This window comes from Erinaceus europaeus, chromosome 12, assembly GCF_950295315.1.
Source record: "Erinaceus europaeus chromosome 12, mEriEur2.1, whole genome shotgun sequence".
In the NCBI taxonomy this organism is placed as follows: Eukaryota; Metazoa; Chordata; class Mammalia; order Eulipotyphla; family Erinaceidae; genus Erinaceus; species Erinaceus europaeus.
This window is the reverse complement of record NC_080173.1, coordinates 68,354,245-68,373,810: the sequence shown is the minus strand read 5'-3', so window position 1 is coordinate 68,373,810 and position 19,566 is coordinate 68,354,245. Positions and strand designations below refer to the sequence as shown.

The 19,566-nt window shown below is 52.5% G+C and overlaps 1 protein-coding gene and 1 long non-coding RNA gene across 2 annotated transcripts; one reads left to right on the top strand and one right to left on the bottom strand.

Moving 5' to 3' along the window:
• Positions 1–960: 960 nt before the first annotated feature.
• On the bottom strand, positions 961–8,595 carry LHX1 (LIM homeobox 1). The gene is made up of 5 exons (XM_007516971.3): positions 7,110–8,595; positions 5,140–5,366; positions 4,757–5,034; positions 3,273–3,438; positions 961–2,895 (listed from the first exon to the last, which is right to left on the bottom strand). The coding sequence occupies exons 1-5, from the start codon at positions 7,277–7,279 to the stop codon at positions 2,516–2,518; spliced, it is 1,221 nt and encodes a 406-aa protein (XP_007517033.1). The 5' UTR covers positions 7,280–8,595; the 3' UTR covers positions 961–2,515.
• Positions 8,596–8,702: 107 nt separating this feature from the next.
• Positions 8,703–19,242, top strand: LOC107522207 (uncharacterized). The gene is made up of 4 exons (XR_001601401.2): positions 8,703–8,894; positions 15,499–15,589; positions 16,159–16,228; positions 17,243–19,242. It is a non-coding gene; the product is annotated as an uncharacterized LOC107522207 (long non-coding RNA).
• The last annotated feature ends 324 nt before the right edge of the window (positions 19,243–19,566 follow it).

Here is a 19,566-nt window from a genome sequence, read left to right as displayed (position 1 = left end):
GAGATATTGCTTATTTTAAAGCCTTTTCAGCAGGAAAGATACACTTTGGCTGTGTTTTAACAAGATATAAAAACATGGAAATTACGTGCCATTTAACATAAAACCTTTGATTTTAAAGTAAGGAGATAAGTAATCCAGACTGAAATCTAGGGGATATGGAAAACAAATTCTGGAACAGTGTTTGATACTAAAACATATACATGTATTTCTTAGTAGATAAGATATTTAAATTTGTGCCATGACTAAGGAAGGCTTGAAAAGGATTTAACTATGTTTCAGTTGGCAACTCCAATTGAAATCTGGCTTCTATGTTGATTTATTTTTGTTCATCTTTCAGAAAAAACATACTATGTGTGTGGTGGCAGGCAAAATAATTTTCCTTCTGGAGAACTTAAAATGTAACAAATACTACAAAACAACTATTTCATATGATTTCTGTGAAAGGGATTATAGTATTTCATATCTAGCTATACTGTACCTTCATTTTGCATTATCTTTCAAACCACCAAATTAGAAAGCAGGATTATCTATGGGAAATGAATTGCAATGAAAAGGACCACCTCTAACTACATTTGCAGGTAACTGACGTTCACAAATGTAGCTTTGCATGTGCACAGAGGGAAAGAGATAGAGTGCATGGAATTTCATGCCTAATCACATATTGTGCCACTTAGTTTTTAGCCATGGATTTGATTTCTATTTCCAATTCTATATTAACTTGTCAGCAAACATCTCTTCAACTGTACCAGTTAAATCCACAAAATGCAAATCTGGAGTTAAAAACAGCAGGAAGCCACAGTGAAGGGCTTGGCTGGCATTAGCAAGGGAATTCAGTCACCACCAAGGTAAAAAGAGACACATCTCTCAACCCTGTCTTTCTTCCTCCCCAATTTATGAGAGGTCATTCGGCACCCCATAACGGTCCCCCTGTAGTTGTCAAAGCATCAAATTACTCACCAATCATCTAAACATCAGATTTTCTATTTTTATTAAAAACTCACAAATTTATTCAACATGTTTTCTTTCATACAGTGAATGGTCTAATATGCACTGGAGGTCACACAAGCTTAGGTTTATCAGAACAATAAAAGACATATGAGAAATTTAATATATAAAGAAAAAAGTAGCAGCTGCTGACTGCATATTTGACCATAAAATTTAAATATTTTTGGACTTTTTTTTTAAAGACACAAAAATAAAACCTGTGTGGGTCTATATAAGTCATATTAACAATTCCATGAATGTTCAACAGGACTAAAAATTAGCAAAGATGTTTTTTTTTAAACCTTGTAACACTTTTTTTTTAAAACACTTTTTCAGGTTGTGGTGCCAGGCACCTTTACAGTATTTGTGCTATAATTATTCTATTTGGCAAGTGTCTGAATATCATGTTTTCTCTTTGCCTTGTGTAAACAACACCTTTTTACATACTAGCACAGTGAGCTTCGAGCCCTGCAAATTTGTCAGAACATCTACAGAAAAAGAAAATGGACAATTTTGGTTGATTGCTCAAAACATTTTGTTTCCGAACAAGAGGTTTCAAAACAGGATATATTAGTAAAACACTGAACTCCTGAATTTAACATTATACGTAAACAGTTGACTGTTTTTATTTCAATAGTCTTTTTGTTTAAAACTTTGTGTGTTTGTGTGAAGGTAGAATATTTTTCTTGTATAGCTTATATTCAAGTCATTTTACTGTGAGGTCTGACCACTGACCATCCTATTCAGTGTGAGTTTGAGTGTGTGTGTGTGTGTGTGTGTGTGTGTGTTTACATAGAGCTTTGTGAAGGTAGAAGAGTTGATATTTCAGGGCTTTACATTTAGAATTTTGCAATTTTCGCAAAAGGAAAGAAACAGATAGACAAAAAATATATAGAGAGTCCCACCTGATGCACGGGAGGGAGGTCGGCGTTTCTGAAGCTGTGAGTTTGTTGTACTGAACTCTGAGACAATCAACCAGCTTTCCCACAGCCAGAACTCTCCCTCCCCACCTGGATGGTCCTGGAGAGCCCTGGGCCGCTGCACCTGCTTCTCGGGGCCGCGCCATCCACCTCTCTCTCCTCCTGAGGGCCTGGGTCCCCCTCCGGCCCTGTGCCCGGGCCCTGTGCCCCGGCCGCCCCTGTGGCTGTCGCCGCTGTGGAGTCGCCAGCCGGCCAGGCGCACGCGTCGGTCCATGGATCCGGATGCAGGTGGGAGGTGGGGAGAGGTCTGCGTTTCCCTTTGAGAGCCCCCAGTTCTGCACCTCGCCAGCCCAGGCGCGGGTCCCAGTCCTACCTCCAGGCGGATTTGGATCCTATTTCGTGTCCTCCTTTTCCCATCCAGTCTCCCCAGATGGTCAATGGTCCCCGAGGTTGGCGGAGGTGGGGGGAGTGCTTTGCTTTTTTTTTTTTTTTTTTTTTTAGTGTTATTTCTTTCTTTCTTTCTTTCTTTTTCCTTTCTTTCTGTTTTTCTTAAATAGAGGTTCATTTTCTGTACAACCACGAACTCCACCACCCGGGCGAGAGAGACCCCGCTACCACACGGCTGCCTCGTTCATTTCCGGGGGGTGGGACAGGTGGTTCCCATAACTCGCCCCGCCGTTGACCGACAGCGAGGAGAAGGGGGGGCTGGGTCCGAAGACCTCGGCCGACATGGAGTGCAGTGGGCCGGGCAGGCTGGGCTCGGGACTCGGGGAGTCCCCCGGAGGGTGCGCCAGGATGTCGGTAAAGCGCTGCGCGTCGCTCGACGGGTGGTGGCCGGGCAGAGGGTGCTCCAAGCCGCCCAGAGGGGTCCCAGACGGCCCGGACGACGGCACGAAGGGCAGGTCCACTGGCGTCTGAGCCTGCGAGGACGGGGGTCCTTGCGGGAAGAAGTCGTAATTGCCCCCAGGGCCGTAGTACTCGCTCTGGTAATCTGCGGAGCGGATTGAAGGAGGGGGGAATCAGTGAGGGGGCCCTGGTGCGCGAGGCGCGCTTGGGAGCGGGCTGGAGAGGGTGCGCAGGGAGCTCGTTGTTGGGGTGGTTTTCGGGGGTGGAGGGTGTTGAGGGAGCTCAGAGCACCCACACAAACACAGGAGCTGCTTGCTCCGACCCGCTCACCTGCCTCGTTCAAGGCCCTGGGTCTCTTTCCCCCTCCCCGCAACGCACCACCAGCGATCTCTCCACATCCTCCACAGAAAGTCAGACGCGCACCCCCACGCTGCCACCCGTTTCCAACGAAGCCAGCCCCAGGCTGGGCCACTCCCCTCTCCGCACCCCCACCCCCGCCCCGGTCCCTGGCAGGGCACCCACCTCCGTAGAAAGAGAAGGGCCCGTTGGGGATGAGCTCTCCCGGCTCCAGGCGGTCCACCAGTGGCCTCATCCTGCGCGGGCTGCGGAAGAAAGCGTGGCGCCGGGCGCCCAGCGCGCTCAGCTGCTTCATCCTCCGCTCCTTGGAGCGTCGGTTCTGGAACCAGACCTGAAACACACCGGCGGCGGGGTGAGGTCACGCGGATCCCACCCCCACACCCCGGCGCGCTTCGGCCAGACCGCACCTCTTGCCCCTCCGCCGCCTGGCTGCCCCGCGCGCGCCCTGTGTGTGGTGTCTTGGGGGGATGGGGATGGGGGGGGGGGCTCTGGGCAGGACTGCGCTGGCTGGAACCCGAGCCCAAGAGAAGGCCAACTGCGGAAGGTGAGTGAGGCGACCTGTCCGATGCCAGGTAGTTGGGGTGAAGGGGGGTAGCCACGTAGTTTCTGGGTCGCAGAGTCAGTTAGAAACCCCCCACCCGCTGTGCGCACGTGGACACTCAACTCCCCCCCCCCCAAATCCGTGGAGCATATATCCAATCTGTTTTGCTCTCAGGGACAAGACTAACAGAAAACTGAACAGCTTCAATCTCCCAACAACAGTGACACCAAAACGCACGGTTTCTTTTACACACCCACTTACAGTCTCTCAGTGCCAGGCATGTATCTACACAGCCCCTCACTGATAGTGGCAGGCAAACGACCTACCCCCTTTCAGACTCACACTGACTTTCTTCCAGGGCCTCTGGGCTTCCCACGGGGCAGCCTGCACTCTAACCTAGCATCCACGGCACCCTGGAAGGACTTACAGAGGCAACAATGAATTGGACACCTCCTCTTGAACCTATTCAAGACTTCACTACCTCCTGGCAATCCCCCTTCACTACCCTGTCCCACGCCAGACAACTTCCACTCCAGCCACCTCCCCTTCAAAACCGGATTCCCACATTATTTCCTTGGCCCAGCTCACTGGGGCAAGAGACCCACAAAGCTGGGGCTGAGGGTGCAGTGGGAGATCACATGGTGCATAAGCCAGATGAACTATCTGAACTGCAGTGCAACTGGTTGAAGTGCAGTACAACCTAGCATTCTTTCTACTGCTTTTGAAGGGGGAGTGGACAGGGTAGAATAAGGGATTAGGACTCTATACACTGTCCCATATAGTCCACTCTTCGAGTCTCAAACTGAGTCCCTACTTCTCACTCATCCTTCCCCCCTCCACCACCACTACCACCTGCCTTGCTCAGGGAAGAGGAGATTTCTCAGTGTCCCACATCTCTAAAGGCTCTTTCTGCACAGGGTGCAGGGGTTAGGGATGTGTTCAGCCTCCCTCTGATATCTATCCCCTATCCCACCCCTAGTCTCCACAAATGCACTCCTCTCCTCAAGCTGGGGTCTTTGGTCTCAGCCTGGGTGCATGCCTGAAGGAACCAAGTGGGCCCCGGGATGGCTGTGGCAGAACAGAGTGGCCTTCAGGCCTGGGTTCTGACCTGGATGACACGCATATTGAGGCCAGTCTCCTGAGCCAGCTGCTCACGGATATGCCTCGTGGGCTTGGGCGTGGCAGCAAAGGCGGCCTTCAGTGTCTCCAGCTGCTTGGCTTTGATGGTGGTGCGAGGGCCCCGCCGCTTGGCACCCAGGTTCTGATCGTCATTCTCGTTGCTGCCCCCTTCCTTGTCAGACACATTGGCACTCTCTGAGTCCTTGGCATCATCCTGTGATGGGTCTTGGGAGTCCGGAGACAAACTGGGGTCACTGCCTGTGTTGGCTGTGGAGAGGAGAGAGACAGGTGAGCAGTGGCCTTGGGAGGGTCTGCCTCCCTCCCCCAGACCTGCCTGACCCTCATGAATCCCTAAGGAAATTGGAGCCCCACCTGAGTGGAGGCTGTTCTCTTTGGCGACGCTGCTGTTGCTTAGGTAATCTTCTTTGCAGACAAATTTGTTCTCATCGATGATGTAGAGCTCCTCGCCGGTGGAAAGCTGCTTATTGCACATCATGCAGGTGAAGCAGTTGAGATGAAACACTTTGCTCCGCGCTCTCCTCACCAGGTCACTGGGGGAGATGCCCTGTGCGCAACCTGCGCATTTGGTACCAAAACACCTGCAGAGGGCCAGGATGACCAGTGGGTGGGGGAGGCAGAGGCCAGAAGAGATAAAGAGAGCCATAGAGACAAAGAGAGAAATATGTAGAACGTGGAGGAAGGGGAAGGGTAGGACAGTCAAAAGAAAGAGGCAGAATGATAAAAAGGCAGGAGAGAGAAAATGGGGGCACCGGTGACAAGTCAGAGAAGAGATAGAAATGGTTAGTGTGAGGGTCAAAGCTGCTCTCACTCTTAGCCTCAGGCACATTGTCCCCAGGGAGAAAAAAGTGCTAAGGAAAGAGGCAAGCTGCTATAGGAAAGGAGAGCCACGCACTTTCTGATTATATACTATTTAGAGGACAGTCCAATCTGAATTAGAAGTCTCTATAAACATGCCCAGGGTACCTCTCTTCTCTCTGGAGTCAACTCTCTTTTATGGCAAATGGGCAGATCATAGGCTGTGGCTTAGCAAGGTCCAGTTCTGCTGCAGGTGAAGGAGCAGCAGCAGAGAGCCCAGGAGGCTGCAGTTGGACTGCTGGCACCAGCCTTCCAGTACATCCCATTCAGCCAGTACCAAAAATCTTGCAGAATGGCCGACTGCCTGAGGCTCAGCCTCCACCCCACCCCCCACCTCCACCCCCAGCAATACGGTCCTGCAGAACTTCGCTCCAGGGGCGTCCCCTTGCAACCAGAGTCACACATCAAGGGGCTGCAGTGGGTTTCCTGGGCTTCTAAACAAAGTGAACCCTCCTCCTCCCCTACTGAGATCTGTTACCACAAACTTAGAGAAATGTGAAAACCAAGTCAGCAGAGTAAACTGGAAGGTTTCAAACTCAAACAGTGGATTTACAATCTGTGTTTGTATTTGTACTTCTGTTGGCTTGTGTGTTTGGTGGCAAGATAGCTAGTGGGTTTAAAAGAACACAGTTGTAATGTTAAACGGTAGTGGGACATAGTGTCCTGGCTCCAGCGAGAAGTCCTGAACCCTCCCAACCCCCCCCCCCATTTCCTCTAGGAGGTGACTGGTGCTAGGGACAGTGCCTGTGAGAGCCCACAAGAGGCTGAAGGCATAAGGGGGAGGCCCCTCCATCCAAACCCCCTGCAGTAGGGGATCACTGAGGAAAAGGATTCACAGAGGCTACAGCCTTGAGGCACTTCCCAAATAGCTGCACAGCAGTCACATTTGCACTCGGAAGCCGGTCAGGGTTTCTAGAAAGAGAAAACCTCTGGGGTGTACAGGGTATGCACCAGGGCCAAATTCATTGCTGGTGCCACCTCAGTATTCAGACACATACCCTCCATGCTAAATACCTAGTGATCCCCACCCGAATGTCAGAAAAGGCAGTGGTGGGGAGCTAGCTCACAAGCTTCTCTGCGCAGTGGGAAGGGTGAGCAAGTCCAGAAGCTGCTGAGAAAGCTCTCGGCATTGGGAAAGAAATGGGACCCAAAGCCCGAGCTGCACTGCCTCCTTCCAAGCCAGGAAAGATTTCTGGGCCTAGGTATGCTTAGATGCTTTCTTCCCAGGTAAGTGTAGTTAAACGTCGACCCACGGTTTCCAGGAGGCCAGCAGAGCCTCGTCTACGGCCCCCAGTGCACCAGCTGGCGAAGAGGAGGGCGCCTGCGGAACTTGGCTGCCTTCTCCAAAGACAGCTCCTAACGCCTTCACCACCCGCCGGCCGCCTCGCTGACCTCTGATCCGCTGCTGGCCGGGCGGAGAGCCCGGAGGGAAAGGAACAGTAGAGGTTGGTGACGGATGTACTCACCGGAAGAAGTCGTTCTTGCAGTAGAGCTTGCCCTCCCGGGAGAAGCACTTCTCTGTCAGGTTGCATTTACATTCACAGCACTGGACGCACTTAACATGCCAGGCCCTGTCCAGCACGTTCAAGAGGAAGCGGTCCAGGATGGGCCTTTTGCAGCCGGCACAGTGCACCATGGTCTTTGGTTTGGTCGGGGGAGGCTCGGCAAGAGAAGAGCAGGCAGAACCGAGAAGCAGACTCCCAAGGACGAGCGGCACAAGTTCCCCCAGTCTCTCCAAAAGAGGAGCCGCTCTCGCCGGTGCGCGCCAAAACCGCGCGCCGGGAAATCAAAAGAGGGAAGAAGACGTGGCTGCTGGGGGACGGAGGGCGGCTGGGTGTAGCGCGCCGCCGGGGACTCCCAGGGCCCCCGGGCACAGCGGCGGCCGCGCAACTCCCGGGCGAGGAGTTGAGCCTTAGGCCGGCGTCCAGAAAGCCACTCCTCTGCCCAGAGCCCGCGTAGGAGGAGTGAGTGAAGGTCACCGTGAACGGCGAGGGGAACGGAAATAAATAAATAAAAACGGAGTCAGAGAAGGCAGAGGACCGTGCGGGCCAGCTCGGGATGCAGGGCAAACGGCGCTGAGTTCTCTCCAGCTTGAGGTAGAGCTGTCACAAGTCAAAGTGCATCTGCTTTTGTCGGGGTGCGAGGGCGGACGTGTTCGCGCTGGGCTGCCGACACTGGAGTTCCCCCCTCCGAAAGAAAGAAGGAAAAAGAGAGAGAAAAAGAAAGAAAAAAGAGCGGCCAGAGAGGCTTTGGATCCTAACCCGCCAGCATCTCACCGAGGTCGGGACTCTCCGGGCGCCCCGGTGGGCCTGGGGGAAGAGGGCGGGGGGTGGGGGCAGGCTGAAGCCAGAGGCAGGGAGAGAAGGCCGGGGGAAGCTCTTGGTGCTCGGGGCCGTCGCTTGGGCGGGCGCTCTTTCCGAGTGGCGGTCGAGTCAACGGAGATCAGTGAGGGACAGCTCGGGGCGGGCGCAGCCAGGTGCGCTCGATCGTTCCCCACCGCCCCAGCCCCGTCACCTCTGCCCGTCGCCCGGCAGGCGGCCTCCGTGCCCCGGGGGCGGCCCTCCCAGCGCCTGGACTGTCTCCCGGGGAAGCGACAATGACCGGCTCCTCAGCGCGCCTGGCTGTGCATCTAGGCTCCAGTGGCAACTCGCGGCCGCCCCGGCGCGCAGCCCCGCATCGCTGGCCCGCACTCGGCCGCCTGCGTCCAGTCGCACAGTCGCTCGACTTTTATTTTTCTTTTCCTTTCCCTCCTCTTTTTATATTATTATTGTTATTTTCGTTGCGTTGGTGGCCAACCTGGGTCTCCTTTTTAGCTTCTTCTTTATTTTTTTCTCTCGCCGCGGGAGGAGTCGGGGAGGGGGGAGGAGTCGGGGTCGTTTTGGAGAGCTGGAGCGGAGCGTCCCGGTGCGGCTGCTCGAGTTGCGTGGGGCTGGGGCTGATGGGCACGGGCTCTCCCGAGACGGGCGCGCCTCTGTGCGGGCTCTTCGGGCCCGCTCGGCCGCCTCGGCGTGCCGCTCCCCAGCTCCGGCAGCGCGGTCACTGCTCCGGGTTGTTGGCTGAGCTCTGGAAGCCCCCTCGCCTTAATGCAGCGCCCGCCGACGTCACGGCAGCCCGCGACCAATCAGCGGCTCGCGGTCCCTCTGTAAACCATCCTGCATCCCGCGGCCGCGGAGAGTGCGGGGAGACCGCGATTAGAGCATCAGTGGCGGCCGGCTCCGCTGCCCGGCGCGCCCCGCTCCCCTCCGGCTCCGGTAAGGCGTCGGTCTCGGGGGGGGGAAGGGGGAGGGACCGAGAGGCGGCGGCAGGGGGCCGCTCTCCGCGCCAGGGCCGTGCCAAAGCTCAAATCTGCTTGCGGGGAGAGGTGCGGCCGCTCTCGCAGCCCCGGCGGCTGGGGGGGGGCACAGTGGGCTCAGCGGTGTGGCGGCGGGTGTGTGATCCCACCCGCCCCCTCCTCTCGCTTTCTGGGTCTGAAAGTCTGCCCCCTGCACACGCACGGCTGGGGGTGGGGAGTGTGGGCACCAGCCCGGCTGCAGACGCTCCCTCCTCCCGCTGGTCTCCCCGCGCCCCCGCCCCCCACCCATCCAAAGTCCACCAAGTCAGGGGAGCTCGGGGTGTGTTTCCCGCTGCGCGGGCTCAGAAAGTTGATTCCCGCGGTTTCCTGGAGGGGGCGGGGGAGACCGGAGGCGCGGAGCCCGAGTTGGGGAGAGAAGTGGGTGGGGAAGCGCCTGGGGCAAAGAGTTGCATCCCGGGCGCCAAGTTGTGAGAAAACTGTGATCCGGAGACACCTTTTACATACAAAAACAAAAAGACTCTGCGGGAAACCTGGGAGGGAGCCCGGGAGAGGACCTGGGGTGGAAGTGGGAGGCGGCCGGCGGGGGAGGACCCCCCCCCCCCCAGTGGACTCTGCGGAGGGACTGAAGAGGACTTGGGCCAGCCCGAGGGCTGAGTGGGCCCGGCTTCCATTCTTCCCTGTCCTAGATGGCAGGCAAGACACCCACTTTCCCGGACGACCTCGACCCTTATTCTTAGGGGGCCCACACCCTCCTTAGCTCCGTTGGGGGTGTAGACGCTGGACCTTCGCCTCCAGGGGCCGACTAGCTCAGAGGTGGGAGTCAGACCAGGGTCCTTGGAGCTTAAGCTTTGCAGAGACACTCTGGGTCCCCGGCTCGCGCCAGTCAAATACAAAATTCCGTTTGCACAGCATCTTCTGGCTACCTAACCGCGCTACCTCCCGAAGTACAGTGTGAGTGAATGTGGCGGACTCCTGTAGTGGCTTTGTTCGTCTTTTTTTTTTGGGGGGGGGGAAGGGGGGTCCAGGAGAAAGGATGTTGGGTAGGAGAGTTAGGCCCTGGTAGGCGTGGATATAAATAAGGATGGCTATTCTGCCAGGTCTGGCGGGTATTTGGGGGTTGACATTTTGACCTCACTCGTACTGAGAGACTCAGACCTGCAGGCACTAGGCCCTGAACTGGGTGAAAGCGCGCGGAAACAATTGCAGGGACACACTGGGGGAGCAAGGATTTCAGCTCAGTGGACAAGGAATAAATACCCTCTTCGCACGAACCGGGAAATCGGCGGGGGCGAACTTGGGTCTCGCTGTCTGGGAGCCAGCCAAAACCCCTTTCTCCAAGACTCCCATCGCACTGCAACACCTAGGCCCAACCGCAACCTACTGGACCCACGCGTGGAAACCCACGCCGAGGCCGCCGAACTCCTCTTCGGCTCTCTGCCCACCGGCTCTCCGGGTGTAAGACGCCCTAAAGCCTCCTCTACACTCCGTCCAACCCGACACCCAGGCTCCGGCTGTCCGCGGGCGGGGGGGGGGGGGGGCTGGTAACCCCTTCTGCCAGTCTCTCCAGTTCAGGGTTCAAGGAAACACAGGGCGGGTGGGCATGGGGAGGGCGGTTCTCCATCTCGGCAGAACCAGCTTAAGGAGACCCGATTAGGCTTCGCGCTCCTCCTGAGAACCCCACACCTTCAGGAACAAGCAGACCGGTACCCCGTACTTTAGGCCTGGGAGAGACGCTGAGAGCGACATGGCGCGTCCGTGTCCCCTCCCGACCCAGAGGAGCCTCCCGAGCCGGCTGCTCCAGTGAGACCCATGGGGAGGGGCCGCTCCACACTGGGGTCCCCGCACTCTCTCCACCCCCCAGCTGTCTCCGTTCTCGCCGCTTTAGCGCACTGGATCCAACCGCCTTTTCTGGAATCTATAGCGGCCCCTGTCCCGAGCGGCCTGCCCTCGCCCCGGCCCCAGCTGGGCTCCTTCTCATGCAAAGTAGAGGGCCTGACGGTGGGGAACGGTCGGCGGGGACGAGGGGGCGACAGCTGGATGCTGCTGCTGGCCCTTGCGGGACGCCCGACCTGCCACCTTCTTTGGGGAGGTTGGGGTGGGTTACTAGGACCTGGGGACCTCGACTTGAGGGTAAGAGAGCCGCGCCCAGTGGGTGGGTCCGGGAAGGTAGGGGGGTTGAGAGCGAAGGCTGGACTCGAACTCAGGGGCATCATGTCTCAGTCCAGGGGTCCAGATGGCTAAGAAAGCAGGTCGGCAGGAATCAACTCCAGCTCTTACTAGGGGGGCAGAGGGGGAGGGAATGTGGGGGAGGGCCCCGGGAGCATAGCTTTAGGCAAGCCTCCTGGCTCATAATTAGAGGTTTCAGATCCAGATTTCACACCTTCACAGGCGCCAGCATATTAGGTTTTGTTGTTGTTTCCATTGAGCTTTTGTTTTTAAAAACGTCTTTGGTGGTGGAGACATGAAGAGAAAGCAGACCCAGCTTTCCAAATTCGTGGACAAGTCAACTCCACATGTACATTGATATCTGTTCAGCAAAGAGCCACCGACCTCCTTTCCTGGCCCTCACCTCCATGCTGGCTGCTAGCACCTCAAGGTATATGGCCCTTTCCTCTCTATCTCTGCCTGCTGTCTTGGACCCACCACCAAGAGGCTCTGAGTGGTGTATGTACTGGACAGGGTGCCTCCACTGTCTGGTCTGTCCTTTCTGAAGTGGGACCATCCTTCTAGCGGCTGCAGAATCCTCTCCACTTCATTCCTTGACACTCACGGAAAAGGCCCCAGAGGCTTCCCAGGACAACTGTCCCAGCACTGAGCTTGAAGAAGCAACTCTGGAGGTGAAAGAGGTCCAGCCAATCTTCACCTCACTACTTTCCGGAGTAGCCAGCAAGGTCAACCAGCATGGTCAGGGGCTGTAGAACCAGAGATGGGCCACCTCTGGTGGTTCCCCTCCTTGGCCACCTCTCATATATAGATGGGTTATATGAAAGGGGGCACTTAGGGTCAGAGATGTCTAGGTAGCTGCCTGCTCACGACTGCAGGAATGGGGTGTAACCAGCCTGAAGATGGGAACTAGAGGCTGCACAAACACCACAGATTCCTTGTGTGCGCTTCTGGGTGGGATCTTACTGGAGTCCCTCAGATTCCATGAGCCGTGGTGGACCCCTATCTCACTTTGTCTTCATCACACCCCATCACTATGAAAATGAGTTGTCCACGCGCCGCACTTTACACTTTATGTCACTATCTCCCCCTGAACCTCACTGTACGAGAGTGTTAGCTTTAAAAAATTTTTTTTTTCCGGGGAGGGGGGCAAAGGAATCCAAGTTAGGGGGTTGCCTAAGAGCCCTTAGCCAGTGCACTATTCAAGGTGAGAAGCTTTTTTTTTTTGGGGGGGGTGGCCACCTTGCTACTTTAAGTGCTTTGCCTCGCTTCTTTTTCAGGCGGGATGGGGTGCAGGTGGGGAGCTCGAAGCCACCACAGGGCAGCATCCGGCGAGGGCTTCACGGTGTGGCGCCCGGGCTGGGTAAACAACGCTGGCTTCCCACGGGGCCGGCGGACCTGCGGGCCTGGGGGGGGGGGGGAATGAGGAGGGGGGACGGGAGGCCAAGCGTGCAGGTCTCAGATGCGAGTCAACGCTGCGCCACGGAACAGAGTCTGGCGCATAGATCCTCGGCTAGAACTGGGGAGCTGGAGAGGGCGAGAGACGAGAGTGAGAGAGAGAGGATAGGAAGAGAGAATCAGGGCCGAAAACCCGCAAAAGCGAAGAATGTAGCAAAGTCTAAGAGGAGTGAAGTCTAGTTGGGAAAAGGCATGGGGGGGGGGGTGGGCGGCAGAAAGGGGCGAGCAGCGGCGGACCCGGCCAGCTCCGAGGGGGCGTCGGGTGGGACTGGAGGGAGGCTCTGGGGTGGGAGAGGCGGGAGAGGAGGCGGCGGCGTGTTTGGTGGGAGGCTCAGCGCCCGTGGAAAAGCGAGTGAGCGGCTCTGGGCAGGAATCCAACAAATAAATAAAACGTCTAAGACGGCATGACAACAATGTGTATTTGGGTGCTTGCCCGTGTTCCTCTGTCTGAACACACACTCGCACTGGGTAAGGAAGACAAACGGGGCTCGTGCCTCGGCGTAATTAATCCTCTCACTAATTGACTCTCTCTCTCTTTACCTAATGGCGGTGGTCGCTGCCGATATCAGCAGAGATAGCAAGTGGGGAGGAAGGAAAGGAGGAAGGGATAGAGAAAGAGTACTCCAAAGCTAACCGTCCATGGGACTGGAATTGAGTTCTTCCAGGATTTGGCACCCTTAAATCCCCTATTTTTGGGGGCAGAGTTCAGTAGATATTGCTGCTGCCTGGCCAGCCCCTCCATGCTCCTACAGCATTAATAAAGATCTCCTGGGATTAGGGTGTAACCAGACCTCCCTCCACCAGACACATACAGTGAAGCCCTCCATCAGGATCAGAGCGACTGCACACTTCTACCTACAGGCAATACAAACACTTCCCATCCCAGATACTTCCTTCATTTCACCACTGCTTACTCTTGTCAGGGCACATCCTGCAGTCCCTGCTAGAGCAGCTGAGGTTCAGAATGGGCTGGGGTAGATGTGTGTGTGGGGTGGGGGGATGGTTTGGGAGAACGTAGCAGAAGGGACGGAGTCAGGGCAAGGGTGGGTGGCAGGAGGTTTCTAGCTACAACCCCATTCAGACACAAGCAGAGGAGAACAATGCAGACTTGGCCAGAGGGAGGCCTCTAGGGACAGAGGAGGAAAAAGGTAGCATGGGAGAGAGCATCAAATGTGTGGGAGGGCAGGAAGGTGACCATAACTCTGTGACTGTGATTGAGGGAGACAGTTTTGTCAGTACCCCCTCTCCCCATGGGCATGGGAAGCGCCCCTGTAACTTTCTCCCAGAGCAACCTCAGCTCTCAGGATGAGAAAGGAGGCAAGGGAGAGAGTGATGGACTTGGGTCAACTCCTTGGTTCACTGAGTTGGCCAGAAGTGCCCCGAAACCCACAGGCTGCCTGGTGAGGCAGCTTCCAGGCTGTGCTTTGAGAGGTGAATGTCAGCTCTCACCTCTTCCAAGTGGCTGCTTTGCCTCCTCAGAGGTGAAATAATTGCTGAAATCCATCAACCACTCAGCCCAGGGGAAGGAGGGAAGAGTTGGAGAAGGACAGCACCTCAGAAAAAAATGTACCCCCTCATCAAATATGTTCTTAATTGTCCCTTGGGAACATTTGTACATCTGACCAAAGCAAGTCTCCAGACAATAGCAGCAAAATCAGTAACAGGGACTGGCAGTCTGAAGAGAGGTGGGGGCCTGGAGATGGAGGGAGGTAATGTTGAGGAAGGTGAGAAAGTTGGCTCTTCCCTTCCTGTCTCTGTCATGTTTTAGAATGAAAGTGAGCAAGAAGCATAAACTTCCAGAGGAAAAAAGGAGAAGGGCATATAAAAGGCAAATCCAAACCAGAAAAGAAAGAAAGTGAAGAAAAGAAAAAAAAGGGGGGGCATATAATAAAAAAGGGTGAAGGCGGCCCCAGGAGGCTGGGCCTCGTCCCAAACCATCCGTCTGCATTGTCTCCGTGTGTGCAAAGGCAACTCTGGCATAAGGAAAAGCCGCTACTGGAGCTGCGGCTTTATTTTATATCCTATACATCAGGAGGGAGGCAAAGCTTTATTTTCGCCAAGAGACAGATATTTTATTTCTCTCTTACGGTTTTATGTGTGAGAGATGTCAAGTTGCCACAATGGATGGCTAATGCATAGGCAAGAGGAAGCCGTGTTGGCATGCTGTGTGTCATGGGGTCTTGGGGGGGTGAGCGGGCCTGGGATTTAGGGCTGATGGGACACTCTGGGGGATTTCTGCTAAAACATCTCTCTTCATAAATCCAGAAGCATGGTCAGCTCAACAGGGAGAAGAAGGAGTTTAGAGGGAAAAGAGTTGGGCTTAGTAATAAATGAACACACAAAGGAACCCCTTACCTTCCAACAGGCTGGGGCAGTGGGGGGGGGGATGGGGAGGAAATGGCCCCATGGAAATGCAGAGACCCACAAAATGACAAGTGCCAGTGCACTAAGGCTAGTGACAGGGGATTCTCTTCTAGAGAATCCACTGTCAGTTTTTCTGCCTCTCCTTGTTTCATAGCACACACCCCTCCAACCCCCACTAGAGATCTCCCCCCCCCACCCTCCTAGAGCCTTGAGGGGAAAGAGCTATTAACTTGCAAATCATCTGATCTGTGAAAGGATCAAGATGCCTGTTTTTCACTGCTAAATCTAATGTCTCAAGTGGACACACAGGTGCACACATGAGCACATCCTGCTGTGAATCCTGGGAATGAAGGAACCAGATTTGAATCCCAGAGAAGTTCCTCCCCCACCTCCCTTGCAGAACCTGATGCTGATTCCAAACTACGTAATGTTCATCTTTTTAAACTAGAAGAGAAAGGAGGTGACAAGGGAACAAAGAGACAGAGATGAAAGTGTGTTCATCAGCATGTTCCATGCAGGACATAGACTGGTCTGTCTCCCTCATATCTCTAACTTTTTTTTTTTTTTTTATTTCCCAGTTTTTACCCACTGTGGAGAAAGGGGATCTCTTGCTGGTCCCTTCTTTTCAGAGGGCCGAAGGCTGCACAGGATCTCTAGACAATGAGCCAGGTAACCTGGCCACACTATCCTTAGCTGTTGTCTCTAGGGAAAATATTTAATCAAGCTGGGCCTCAGTTTCCCCACCAATACACAAGGGTATTGAGCTAAATGACTACTAACATCCCTTCTGGCTCCAGCCTCTTCTGACCGAATGAGATAATGTGTAGGAACACTTTGTAAAGGCTAAAGCCGGACGAATGCCAGGGATTATTATTACGACTCTAATCAATCCTCTTTTCTCCACATGGATCTTGGCTGTTTAGCGCCAGCATGCAGGCTAAAGAGGCCCCAAATCAAGAAAGCTTAGCAAAAATGGAAAAGCTCTGTGCTGTGGACAGAAAAAAAAAATCTTGCATTTTCAGAAACATTGTGTTTCTGGGTGCCTCCCCACAGTCCCCAGGTCTGGTGAGAAGAGGCAGGCAAGAAGAGGAAGCCCCACTTGGTCCAACCCATTTCACTTGACACAGAGGCAGAGGGTCGATTTCTTCTAAAGTGTAGTTTGTCTCCAAGTGACTGACATAGGAACCTGATGTGAAAGCAATTTGCAATTGTTTTTTTTTTTTTTTTTTTTCAGGAAGAAAGGAAAGAGCAAGGTGTAGCTGATTAGCAAGTTAATTATTTCAGTACCCCAAGGGTTCCAGTGTGGTGGTAAGTTTTGCTGTGTAATTTCACAGTCCATGCATTTCCTGGTGAGCACCTGGGGTGCCTGGGTCTGTCTTTCTCTCCATCCACCTGCTTTGTATCTTCCCGACACACCTGGGAAGATGAGTAGAAATGGGGGTGGTGGATAGGGCAGCATATATATTTGGTCTACACTGCAGGTATGTGTTTGTGTTGGGGGTGTGGGGGGAGCAGCAATGAAAAAAGTGGAGACTTCTATATCTGCTAAGTATTTGACTAGCTAGCCCTCATTCTTCTTTGGGGGAAAAAAGTCTTTTGTCTAACAAATATTAATGAGGCAGGTAATCAGGGTGTAGAGTTGCTGCCAGGTTATTTTCCCAGGCTTAGCTAAGAAATAAACTGGACTTGAGGGAGCCCTTTTGCCTCTCCTTCTTCCTCCTTGTCCTGGCCAACAAGTCACTACTCTTCTTTGTTTTCCCAGTTCTGGCCACCACTTGTTCTGCAGCGGCCTCCTCCAATCCAACTTCAACATCTGCTCGCCCCTTGGAGCAGGGGTGGGAGGATGGTGTAACCAAATGTGCACCTCCCTCATCGAGATAAGTTGGGAAGTGAGCATCAGCCTTAGAATTAGCAGCTTCTACTGCTTGCTGCTCTCTGCACTCTGGCTTGGGAGGATCACCCCCCCCCCCCAGGCTGAGATGGACAAAGGGGATCCACAGTTTACTTAAGAGTGGTCCCATCTGCTCAGACTGGCCTTTCATAAGGGGAGGGATTTATGCAGTGTCCTTGTGTGTAGACCTGGGATTTGCCTGAAAACCTTGGGCCTCTGAGAACATTACTGAACGTTAAAATGTTCAGCCATTGGGATGATTCATGATTTGTCTGCATGGTCAGGTGTGTGTGTGTGTGTGTGTGTGTGTGTGTGTTTTCATGCATTTGCACTCAAATTCTGGCATGATGCACACATTTATGAGTGCGTTTCACTATTTTTACTTCTAATCCAAACATTAGGATTCCCCCCCCCCCCCTGTGTTCACTCAGGAGAGCCAGCTTCCTGACATCAGCAGTGTGAAGATGATGCACTACGTCTTGGTGCTGGCATTCAGCTGTTCTTCAAGCAGGTTGGCTGGTGTACCTGTTGCCAAAGAGAGGTGACGTCTATTTGGAAAGATAGCTATGAAAACCATTTCTTTGCTGGTGACAGGATTTGGGAGAAGGCAAGGGTGGTCCAATCACTATTTGAATTTGATGGTCTTTACCCTATAAGTCTAAGGAGCTTCAGTAAGTGAGATGTTATTGAGAGGCATTTAGAATGTGGGAAGGCAGATGTACGGAGTTTCTCATCCCAGTCTTGGTACTGTCATGCCAGGAGCAGGGAAAACAGATTCTAGAGAGTAGAGCTTTTTGGTTTCATGTAAGAACTTGGCTCTGGCTCCTGGGAGATTAAGAAGACCTCGTGGGCCAAGAGATAGATAGTTCATCTGGCAGAATGTACACCTTTCCATGCTCAAGGCTCAAGGTTTGAACCCCCAAAACCACACGCAAGTATCATGGATCCAGGGAAAGTTCCAAGGATGATGAAGCAGAGCTGTGGTGCCTCTTTTCCACCTTATCGGACATTAAAAAAAAAAGAACAAAAAAGTTGGTCCAGAAGCAGTGGAATTTTGCATGTGTGAGACTTCAGAGCTGGAAAAAAAAAAGTCCTTTGAAAAATAGGTAAGATGTACAAGTGCCCAGTGGTTAATAAGGGAGCATTTTAATCTTTGTTTTATTTTTTGTTTATATTTACACATTCTTTATTTTAAATTTCTTTATTGGCGGATTAATAGTTTATAGTTGACAGTAAAATACAAGTTTGGACATGCATAACATTTCCTAGTTTTCCACATAACAATACAACCCCCACTAGGTCCTCCTCTGGGGAGCATTTTTAGTAATAGCTTATTACAACTCTCTCTTGTGATTCTACCATTTTCTTTTCTTTTTCCTCCTCTACATCCTCCTCTTCTTCCCCCCCCCCCCAGAGTACTATTCAGCTATGGCTTATGGTGGTGCTGGGGATTGAACTTGGGAGCTATGAGCCTCAGGCATGAAAGTTTTTTTTGCATAACCATTATGCTGTCTCAGCTTAGTTCTGTCATTTTCTTGCTCATATTCTAATTTGGATTTACAGATTGAAAGCCTGGCTTTCACAGTTCTAAAGGCTTTCTTCTCTGGCTATTCAAAATTATTCAACATTTTAAGCCATTGACCAGTGTACATTTTGAAAGGTAAGCTGGCAAACCTGTAATGAATAATGTGCAATCTTGTTTTCACATGGCTTAAGGAAAGATAGTGCTCCTTTAAAAAATAAAGCTGCTTGGGAGGTGATGCACTGGTTAAAACTGGACCTAAGAGCATGAGATCCTGAGTTTGATGGCCAGCATCACATGTGGCAAATTGATGCTCTGGCTCTTTCTATCCCCTGCTCATTAATACATAAAAATTAAAAAAAAAAAGAGGCAAAGAATTTCTATGAATCTCTAAATGAAGGGTTTACTACTCTAAGTCGATAAGTTCTGTGCTCTTTTTACTCATTCTGAATGAACAACTTTGTCATTCAACCTGAGGGTCTGCAGAGCTTATTAAAAATGCTTCCTTTGGTTTCTCCATTTGAACACATGCTGGGGCCTGGGCCTGCCTCTGACAGACAGGGAGGAGGAGAGACATTCCAGAACCAGGGCTCAGAATGTTATCTCTTTCCCCACCCCAAATCCTCACCCTCCACTTTATCTCTCTTTACTACAGATGCAGAGCCCTCCTAGGGAAGTGTGAAGGGATGGGCTTTAATCAGATTTGGGGGAGCTTGGGGAATGAACTGAGCACAAAGGAAGATGGGGTTGGTTAGAAATTTTTGATGATGCTTTCCTGTTATACTTCTTATGGTTGTAGATTGTATCCTATAAATTATGTATTTGTCACAGTAATCTACAGTGTATACATGGCATTTGCCAAATGCTGCTTGGCTAGAACAATGTTAAATAAAATTGTTAGAAGTGCTACCAGGGTCTTGCATGGTTTATTTAATTCTCTCAATGATGAGTAGTGTTAATGTGAAGCATCTCAGCTGACACAATATCATGTTTCATTTGTGTATGCTCAGAGATATATTTAAGAATGAAAGATACAATTTCCCCATACATATATTTCCCCACGATTATTTAGAAGAAGTGCCATAGAAACAGAAAAACCTTTTTTTTCTCTCTACATCAACCAGCACCCTAGATGGCCAGTCGCATGGATCCACATGGCTGACCAGCCATGCCTATGCCGTCATGTATATGCAAATGTAGATCCTGTAAATGTAGATTCAGCTCTGTACACTT

Bases quoted from the DNA above. Each gene is read 5' to 3' on its own strand.
- LHX1 (XM_007516971.3), bottom strand. From the start codon at position 7,279: ATGGTGCACTGTGCCGGCTGCAAAAGGCCCATCCTGGACCGCTTCCTC. The intron at 5,035-5,139 runs GTGGGGCTCCAA...TCCTCTCCACAG, and splicing joins AGAGAACAGCCTCCACTCAG to CCAACACAGGCAGTGACCCC. The intron at 2,896-3,272 runs GTGGGTGCCCTG...TCCGCTCCGCAG, and splicing joins GCCCTTCTCTTTCTACGGAG to ATTACCAGAGCGAGTACTAC.